Source organism: Athene noctua, chromosome 1, assembly GCF_965140245.1.
Source record: "Athene noctua chromosome 1, bAthNoc1.hap1.1, whole genome shotgun sequence".
In the NCBI taxonomy this organism is placed as follows: domain Eukaryota; kingdom Metazoa; phylum Chordata; class Aves; order Strigiformes; family Strigidae; genus Athene; species Athene noctua.
The window spans coordinates 264,739,253-264,748,773 of record NC_134037.1 but is presented as its reverse complement, the minus strand read 5'-3'; the positions used below and the strand labels follow the sequence as shown (position 1 = coordinate 264,748,773).

Here is a 9,521-nt window from a genome sequence, read left to right as displayed (position 1 = left end):
TAAACCACACTATCCTGCTGTCTAAAGTATTGTAAAAATAGAATATGGTACCCTGTGTGGGTTTTGAAGTGATTTGCAGTTACTATGACCCGTATTACAATGAATGTTTGAATATATATGGATAAAATATCAAGTATGGCATTCGGTTGGAAAAATGTAACTACTTCTTGGGAACCCCATCACCTAGAGCTGATAGGTAACCGCTTCTTGGGAACCCCATCACCTAGAGCTGATAGGTAACCGCTTCTTGGGAACCCCATCACCTAGAGCTGATAGGTAACCGCTTCTTGGGAACCCCATCACCTAGAGCTGATAGGTAACCGCTTCTCGGAACACCCCCCCCACCTAGAGCTAACCTGTGACTGCTGCTTGGAGAAAAGCCGCCAAAAGATGGGATCATGAGGCTTTTAAAAGATCCAGTAGGAGAAAAGCGTGCCAAGAGACCAAGGCTCCGAGACTTCCAAAAGACCCCGCAGGGGAGGACAAAGCCCCGAGCATCTCAAAGGACCCGCTGGAGAAAAGCAGGACAATCGTCTGACGGGAGAGGGCTGGTTAAAGACGGTGGCACAGGAGTATAAAAACCTCCGTTGTTTTGAACTCGGGGTGCGTGTGGCAGAGCTGCGGCTCTCCCTGCACCCAGCGCTGCTTTGCCTATTGCTTCCCACCCTCACTCGATGGAACCCAATAAAATGATATATTTTTATAAAAATCGGCTTTGCCCGGCCATAACGCGGGTGCCGGCGCCGAGGGGGCTCAGCACCTCGCGGGTGGCGTTGGTGCCGGGCGCCGAGGGGGCTGAAGCTCAGGTCGCGGCGCGGCCCCCCCCGGCCTCCGGGGGGCGCCCCCCTCCTGGCCGCCCCGGTCCCCGCGGAAAGGCCCTGCCCGCCCCCCGCTGCGGAGCCGCCCCGGGCTCGGCCGGGAGAGGGGGCGGGCCTCGGGCCGGGCGGGAGGGGAGCTGGGCTCCGGGCCCGCAGTGGCCGGGGCGGCTGCCCATCGCGTGGGACGGGAGCGCGGCTCGTTCGCGCGGGGCCGGGACCGGCCCGGCGCCGCTTCTCCGCTCCGCCGGCGGCTCCCGCCGCCGCGTCCCTCCCGCGTGTTACCGGGGGGCGGGAGGGGAGCGGCCACCGGCCGGGCTCAGACCCCGCCCGGCCTCGGGGCTGAGCCGGGACAGACGGCGCCTCCCGGCGGTCCCTTGGCCCCCGCAGGTTTGGTCGCCGCGGCTGCCGAGCGGCGTGCCGGCGCTGCCGCCGCCCCGTGGCGCCGCGGGCAGGTCCCGGCGCTGCTGTCGGGCGGGAGGCGGCCCGGGGGCTGTGTGCGGCTGTGCTGGAGAGTTCCGGGCGTGCCGAGGGTCCCGGGGCTGCTGGCGTTCCCTGCCGGCGCCTCGCTGCTGGGAGCCGGCGTGTTCCTGCCCGCGGCTCGGGCTGGGTTGGGGGCGAAGCAGCTGTTGGAGAGAATCCCCCGGAGCTCGGCCCCGGGGCTGGAGTGTTGCGAGCGGCTGGGGGTGCGGGGTCGCCCGGGCAAGTGCCTGGGCCCGCGGGCGCCTGCGGGGCACTGGAACTTGGCTGCCCTATTCCTCCCTCGTTGGAGCTTCGGGGATTTTCTGGAGAAAGTGTAATTGCAGAGGAGCGCGGGTCGCGGCGACATGCTGGGGCCTGGCCCACGCCTACCGGGTGCTGCTGAAGGAAGGCTTCTCCGTGCCCTCCGAGGGGAGAGAAGGGCTCTGGGGCTGGGAACAGACCCCAGAGGCTGCGGCCCCTGCCAGGTCCTCAACGGAAACTGCAGCCGCTCCAAGGCCGAGGGCGGGCGCTGCCGCCGAAGCAGAGGCCCAGCCCACGCCGGTGTCGGGCGCTCCCGGCGAGAAGACAAACACCCCGAGCAATGCCCTGGCAGTGTACGCGGTGAGGACGGAGCAGGGCCATCGCCAGAAGAGGAGGAGGCGGAGGCAGAGCCAGGGCCAGTCACCCCATCCTGAGCCCTGCGGGAGCTGCCAGAGAGGCGGAAGGATTTCAGCCGCCCCCCAGGTGAGCACCTCGTTCCCCGGCTGCCCCGGTGCCGGGGTCGCGGGGCCGGGAGTGGGGAAGCAGAGGGGAGGGAGGCCGGGCAGCGGGGAGCCCCGTCTCGGGAAGGGGCGCCGACAAGGAATTGGGAGAAGGAAATCGCTGGGCTGCGGACGGGATCCTGGTCTGGGGGGTGGGTGCTGTGCCGAGGGAGCCTCCCCCCGTCCCTCCGCTGCCTCGGAGGTGGGGGATCCCTGCAGGCCCCCCCCAGCACGGCGGGGTTCAACCCCTGCCCGCCGCCCACCCGCACACCCACCCGCACTGCCCAAAGCCGGAGCGAGGGTCTCTGAGCCCCGGCAGACTCACCGTTCTGCTCCCAGTACCCCCAGTGCTCCCACTGGGCAGCCCCTGGGGGGTTCCGCGGCCGCTCTGCCTGAGCAGGGTGACGGGTGGGGCCCCACAGGGGCACTGTGGGTACTGGGGGACACTGGGAGCACTGGGGACACTAATGGTACTGGCGGGCCCCGGGAGCCCTGGGGGCCCTGGGTGCGGCTCCTGCTCCCCCCCGCCGCTCTCCCGTGGCTGGGGGGGTCGGGCCCCTCCCGGAGCCCGCAGCGGCCCCGCGCCCGGCCGGGCCCCCCTGCGCCTCGCCAGGGGCTGCGGCTGCGAGGCCGAGGCCTCCGAGCAGGTGCGCGGGGAGGGGACCGGGGCCTGCCGGGGGGCGTCGGCCTGTCCCTTCAGGCTGCCGGGGCGGGGGGCACGGCCCCGGGTGGGGGCAGCGAGCAGCAGGGCCGCCAGGCCGCGGGTCATCGCGGTTACTCGGCTTCTGACCAATCTCAAACTGTCAGGATTGTTCCCAGAGCGCCTGGGCGCTGGTAATTAAACCTGTCAAACGATAGCCACTTATTAATTTTTCCTGCTGTTAACAATATCCTGAGAGAAAGGAGTTTTTCTAAAGCTTCTTCCTTTTACGAGTTCCCTCCTTTGGTTTTTCCATTGCACTCCTGCGATCCTTCTTATTTATCATTCCACATCTCTCTATTTTCTGCTTTATAAAAGAACCACAACCAGGGCAGCACTGAAACCGGTCAGTCACACAGACTAGTATGACTAGAGTTGTTAGAACAGCGACAATTACTTTCTTTAACCAGGTCCTTAAGTTCGGAAACCAGGATGTCATGAACTTCAATCTCGGGGTAAGTGCCTGATACCCATCAGCAGGATTGTGTGTTTTTTAAAAAAAAGAATTGTGCAGATATTACAGATATTGTGTAACCAGTTCATCTCCATCCAAAAGACTGTACCAGGCACAGCAAGTATTCTCCCAAATAAAATTTCATCTACAACCGACGCTCCCTTTTTCTCCCTTTTCTCCCCGCAGACATGGCCAAACGCGTGGCCAACCTGCTGCGCGTGGTGCTGAGCCTGCAGCCCCTGGCCGAGGCCGCCCCGGACCCCCAGCGCGTGCCCCTGCGCCTGCTGGCCCCCCACGTCGGGCGCTTGCCCATGCCCGAGGACTACGCCTTGGAGGAGCTGCGCGGCCTCACCCAGTCCTACCTGCGCGAGCTGACCACGCGCTGAGGGCCCGTCCTTCCGCCGTCCTTCCTCCGAGGGACAGGGTGTGGGGCTTTCACCTTGTCCGCAGGACGAACCACCGAGTCTCTGCCCGCACAGGTTTTTCTGTTGAAGTTTTCAAAAAAAAAAAGTTGATTCCGTGGGCTGACACAGGAGTTCATTATTATTTTGTGTGTCACCTGGGGGAGCGGTGAGAGGCGTTGGACCTTCCTGCCCGGCGCCGTGCCCCCCCCTTCTAGAACCAACAAAGCCCGTTTTGCCCATCCTGCCTGCCCCGAGCTGCTACCTGGGGAGGGGCAGGTCCTTCCCCTCCCGCCGTCGCGGCGCCGAGGACGTTTCGATGAATTCTGGGATGGTTCCGAGGGCAGGTGGCCCCGCGCCCTGCACCCCACCTGGCTCTAAGCGGGGCGTTAAGCGGGGCTTTGTGGTGAAAATGCGCCGGGGGGTGGGGGGGAGCGTGCCGAGGGAGTAAAAATCCCCTTCAGCAGCGTCTTTTCCTCTTGGTAAGTGGGGAACGTGCAACCGCCTTTCGCTTCTCCGTCTCCCAAAGCGAAGCGACACCCCCCCGGCCCTGCCGCGCTCTGGGGCTCCGGGTTTCTGCTGGGAGGGGGCAAACTGTGTGCCCAAAGTGGGGAAAAAACCCCACACCAAAACCGATCACACCCCCCCAGCCCCCCAACTCCCTCGGCACTGAGCGGAGCCCCCGTCCCCCCCACGAACCCCCGGCTCCCTCCCCGAGCTCCGCTGGGTCCAGCCTCTACTCTTGCTCTGTTTAGAAACTGAATATTTTTGGAAGAAGGAGAAGAGGAAGAAAAAAAAGAAAGAAACCAAACGCGTCTCGGTCTGCTCTGATTTCAGGGTTACTGCGGCGGCCCCTCCTGCCACGGCTCGCAGTAGCCAGCGGCTTCCAGCCCGCCTGCTGCTGCTTTGCGTTGGCTCACCGAAGGTCTCGATGCATGGGGGTTATGTAAAGGTTTTTATTAAAAAAAAATTATTAATAAATGATCTAGATTATTTTCCTGTCTTTTTGAAAACAATAAATAAAATGTTTATAGTATTCCCACTGTTTCCTTTGCTTTTTACGTAGGTTTTCTGGTTGGGAGCCCCGGGGCTGCGTCTCGTCGTGGCTCTTACTGGTTAGACTGGGCTTAAGCAGACTTAAGGGAGGGCCTGAGCCTGGAAGACCCTTCGGGAAGGCTGCAGCGCTGTGGAAGACCAGCGGGAAGAAAAGCGGAGGAGGACGGGGGGAGCCGGTGGGGAGCTGCAGCCGGGTGCTGGGCACCTCCTGCGGCGTGAGGGAGAGGAGGGTGGGGTGAAGGCCGAGGGGGTGCGGAGAGGGGAAGGCCCTGGCTTGGAACAGGGATTTCTGGAGAGGGGAGGGATGAGCGGGGGGCCGGCGTCGTGGCAAAGGGCGGGAAGCGCTTCTCTGTGCGAGGCCGAAGGGCTTCGCCAAGGCTGGAAGCGGCGTGTCCAAAGCCGGGTTACACAAACCACAGACGATTATCCTCGGCTGGGCACAGATCCGCACCCCAGGGTGGGGGGATAGCGGGTGCCCGCCCCTGGCTTCTGCAGAGGGGGCTGGGGGGCTCCTGCTCCCCAGTGAGGGGCACGAGCAGCCGTAAAACCAGCAGCAGTTGGTGCCCCCTGGGCGCTGCACGTGCCCCCGGCGCGGTGCGGGGAGCCGGGGCAGCCGGCTGCGCCTCTTGCGTTACCCTCATCGCGTCCCTGCAACCCCAGCTGCCGCCCTGGGCAGAGGCCGGGACCCGGCGCTGGGGATGAATAATTCACCGGTGGGAAACAAAACCTCCAGCCTTAAAACCGATCGGCGCCCTGCTTGGCGTCTGCTGCCGGGGACCGCTGTGGGAAAGGTGCCAGGGAGGGGCCGGGGGCAGCGGGAGCCGGCGGCCTCCCGCAGGGCCGGAGCTGGGGCGACGCTCCGGCACCTCTGCGGCAGGGACCTCTGCCACTTGCTGCTGCGTCTCCTTGGGCGCGTCCCTTAACCTCCCGGGATTTTGCTCTCAATGGGAACACTCTTCCCTTTCCTCGCTCTTTAACCAAGGCCGGAGACCGGGATGTCCGGCACCGCGGTCCCCCCGCCCCGGGCCCCCCAGCGCCCACCCTGGGCTCTTCCCACCAGCCCTGCCCCGGCCTCGGTGGGCTTCAGTGCCCCCACGTCTCCCTGAGTTCCGCCCTGAGGTTTCCTTTCCCAGCTCGCTCTGAGCCAGGGTCGTGGGGAGCGACCCCCAAAGCCCGCAGCCCCCCAGGCCCCGAGGCCCCTGGAGACGGTGCTTTCCAGAGCACGGAGCCGCGGCCCTTGTCACCCCCCAAACCCCGTCCCGGCCCCCTGCCAGGGCCCGGCTGGGGACCCTCCGTCCCGCCCCCCCCCCCCGCACAGGGCTCGCTGCACGGAGATCGTCGCTCCCTGGGGGGGGCCGTGCCCCCCCGCGCTGTCCCAGCCCTGGCGTCACCCCGGCGCTCGCAGGCAGCACGGGCACCCCCCCGTGTCCCCCGAGACCTGCGCGGGGCGGGAACGCGGCGGGATGGAGCCCGGAGCTGGCCCCCTGCTCACCCTCTGCCTCGCCGGCTGCCTCCTGGCCCCGGGTAAGCAGCGGAGGGGCAGTGAGGGGCGCTGACACCCCCCCACCCCCCCCGGCCCCGGGGAGAGGGTCCCCTGAGCCCTGCGAGCAGCGGCAGCCCCGCACGTCGGGCAGCCCTGGGTGGGGGACGGCGTCGGTGGAGTTGGGGGGCTCGGGCTGGTGGCGAGGAGGGACGGGGGTCCCCGTGTGCTCCCCCGGCCGCACTCAGCTGGTTCCTGGGGGTGCCTGGGGAGGGCTCTGGCTGCACCCCCGCCTGCAGCCCCTCCAGCCCCACTCTGGGTCCCCGCAGGCTGTTGGGGGGCTCAGGGCAGATTCGCCTACAAGTTGCTCCACGACCTCTTTGCCAACTACTCCAGCGCCCTGCGGCCCGTGGAGGACACAGAGCGGGCGCTCAGCGTCACCCTCCAGGTCACCCTCTCCCAGATCATCGACATGGTGAGTGGCACCAGCGCCGGCGGCCCGGCCCAGCCAAACCGGGACCGGCCCCGTCGCACTCCTGGCCACGGCTTAGCTGGGCTCTGCTCTTCCCCAGCGGGTCCTGCTCATCCCTCGAAACGAGCCAGGACCCCCCAAAGCCAGCCCAGCTGCCCCCGGGTCAGCTCAGACCACCTGAAGACAGCTCAGGCCCCCCAAAACCAGCACAGCCCCCGGCAGCGTGAGGTTGGATGAGGGATGGGGGGTTCAGTCTGGAGCAGAGGAGGCTGAGGGGAGACCTCCTGGCCCTCTGCAACTCCCTGCCAGGAGGGGGCAGAGAGGGGGGATGAGTCTCTGGAGCCAAGGCCCCAGCGCCAGGCCCCGAGGGAATGGCCTCAAGCTGCCCAGGGCAGGGTCAGGCTGGCTCTGAGGAAGGATTTCTGTGCAGAAGGGGCTGTTGGGCGTTGGAATGGGCTGCCCAGGGCAGGGGGGAGTCCCCGGGATCCCTGGGGGGGTTGAAGAGTCGGGCTGAGCCAGCGCTGAGGGATCTGGGGGAGTTGGGAACGGTCAGGGGGAGGGTCATGGTGGCACTGGAGATGCTGCAAGGGCTTTTCCAACCCGGATCACTCTGGGGTGCTGTGACTCAGATCGCTCCCACCCCCCCACAAGCAGCACCCTGGAAGGCAGCTCAGCTCCCCCAGAACCCTCGCAGTGTTGGGGGCTGAGGGGGGGGTGGCACCAGGGTCTGTCCCCGCACGCACCCACTGCCCTCGGCAGGACGAGAGGAACCAGGTCCTCACCACCTACCTGTGGGTGCGCCAGGCCTGGCTGGACGCCCACCTCGCCTGGGACGAGGACACCTACGGCGGCATCGACAGCATCCGCATCCCCAGCAGCTACGTCTGGCGGCCGGACGTCATCCTCTACAACAAGTGGGTTGTGCTGGACACCCCCCCACACACAACGGCTCCCGGAGCTGGGGGGGCTCTGGCTGGGACTGGGGAGGGGCTGCGTGGGAGATATTTCCAACCTTGGGCCCCCGGGGCGTTCCCGGTGTGGGTGACGAGGGCGGGGGGGGGCCGGCACCCCCGAGCCCACACTTTTGGGGGCAGGGTGATGCGGGGAGGGGACACGGCGTCGGGGGCAGGTGATCGGCCCTGCAAAGCCCCGGCCCACGTGGGGCTCGGGGCCACCTCGGCCCTATGGCCGTCCCGCCCCCAGCGCCGACGACCGCTTCGGCGGCTCAATGGAGACCAACGTGGTGCTGCGCTCCGACGGGCTCATCATGTGGGACTGGCCCGCCATCACCAAGAGCTCCTGCAAGGTGGACGTCTCCTACTTCCCCTTCGACCGGCAGCGCTGCCGCCTCACCTTCGGCTCCTGGACCTACAATGGGAACCAGATCGACCTCCACAACCGCCTGGACACTGCGGACCTGACGGATTTCGTGGAGAATGTGGAGTGGGAGGTGCTGGGCATGCCGGCCACGAGGAACGTCATCACCTATGGCTGCTGCTCCGAGCCCTACCCCGACGTCACCTACACCCTGCTCCTCCACCGCCGTGCCTCCTTCTACATCTTCAACCTGCTCCTGCCCTGCATCATGGTCTCCTTCCTGGCGCCGCTCGGCTTCTACCTGCCGGCTGACTCGGGGGAGAAGGTCTCGCTGGGGGTGACGGTGCTGCTGGCCCTCACCGTCTTCCAGCTGCTGGTGGCAGAGAGCATGCCACCCTCGGAGAGCGTCCCGCTCATCGGTGAGCCTCGACGGCAGCCAGAACCCTCCCACGGGACCCGCGGGGGGGTGGGTGGGCAGCACCCATGCCAGGGGAGGGGAGGGTGGGGCTCTCCACCCCTTCGCGGCATCACCGTCCGTTGCCCACGCAGGGAAGTATTACATCGCCACCATGACCATGATCACGGCCTCAACCGCGCTGACCATCTTCATCATGAACGTCCACCACTGTGGCCCGGGGGCCCGGCCCGTGCCCCCCTGGGCCAGGCGGCTCATCCTGCACCACATGGCCCGGCTCTGCTGCGTCTACGAGGTGGGCGAGAGCTGCAAGAGCCCCCGGCGGGCGCTGGGCGAGCGGGAGGATGGAGGGGACGCTGCAGGGCTGGGGGAGAGCCCCGGCCGGGGGGAAGTGGGTGCTGAGGCCAGAGCCTGTCCCCGAGACCGCTGCCTGTGCCACCACGATGGGCTGCTGACGAACGTTGGCTACATCGCCGGCTGCTTCCGACGCCACCGAGCTGCACAGCGCCGCACCGGCGAGTGGAAGAAGGTGGCCAAGGTGATGGACCGCTTCTTCATGTGGGTCTTCTTCCTCATGGTCTTCCTCATGAGCGTGCTGGTGCTGGGCCGAGCTGCCTGATGGCCCCCTGGACCCATCGCCCTGATGCACCCACTGCCCACAGCCCCCCGCCCGCTCCAGGGACAATGGTGGCCATGGGTGTGTCCTGAGAGCGGCTCATCCCGACACCTGGCCCCCCACAGCTGCAGGGTGGGAGCTCCAGCCGCACCAGGCAAGAGGAACCTGACAGCGGGAGCCCCACCCCAGCCAGGGCCACATCGTCCCATTCCACCCCCCGCCTGAGAAACCCAACAAAACCCAAACTAAATAAACCCTGGAGGGTGACCTGGCTCTCCTGCCTGGGGTGGGGAGGTTCTGGGGGGGTGACCCTCCTGTCCATGGGGCCGTGCCCGGCCCTTGCGGCCCCATCTGCAGCTCTGCAGCAGGGGGCGGGGGAGCAGAGCCTTTCACCTCAGATCTAATCCCCTGGGGCACACAGCTGCCTTCTCCGTCCTCCTGCACGACCCCCCCAGGGCACCCGGCCCCGCGACAAAAGCAATCCCAGCCGTGGCTTGACCTTTCCCGACGCAGGAACAGCCCAGACTCTCTGCCCCAGCACACTTTTCATGCCCACTACGGGGCCTTTATCC

The 9,521-nt window shown here is 66.4% G+C and overlaps 1 protein-coding gene across 1 annotated transcript; it reads left to right on the top strand.

The window, feature by feature from the left end:
• Positions 1–8,045: 8,045 nt before the first annotated feature.
• Positions 8,046–9,221, top strand: LOC141974072 (neuronal acetylcholine receptor subunit alpha-10-like). Its single transcript, XM_074933327.1, has 2 exons — positions 8,046–8,337; positions 8,468–9,221. Exons 1-2 carry the CDS (start codon positions 8,061–8,063, stop codon positions 8,950–8,952), a joined length of 762 nt encoding a protein of 253 aa, XP_074789428.1. The 5' UTR covers positions 8,046–8,060; the 3' UTR covers positions 8,953–9,221.
• The last annotated feature ends 300 nt before the right edge of the window (positions 9,222–9,521 follow it).

Coding starts and splice junctions, on each gene's coding strand:
- LOC141974072 (XM_074933327.1), top strand. CDS start 8,061: ATGCCGGCCACGAGGAACGTCATCACCTATGGCTGCTGCTCCGAGCCC. Junction 8,338..8,467: donor GGAGAGCGTCCCGCTCATCG/GTGAGCCTCGAC, acceptor TTGCCCACGCAG/GGAAGTATTACATCGCCACC.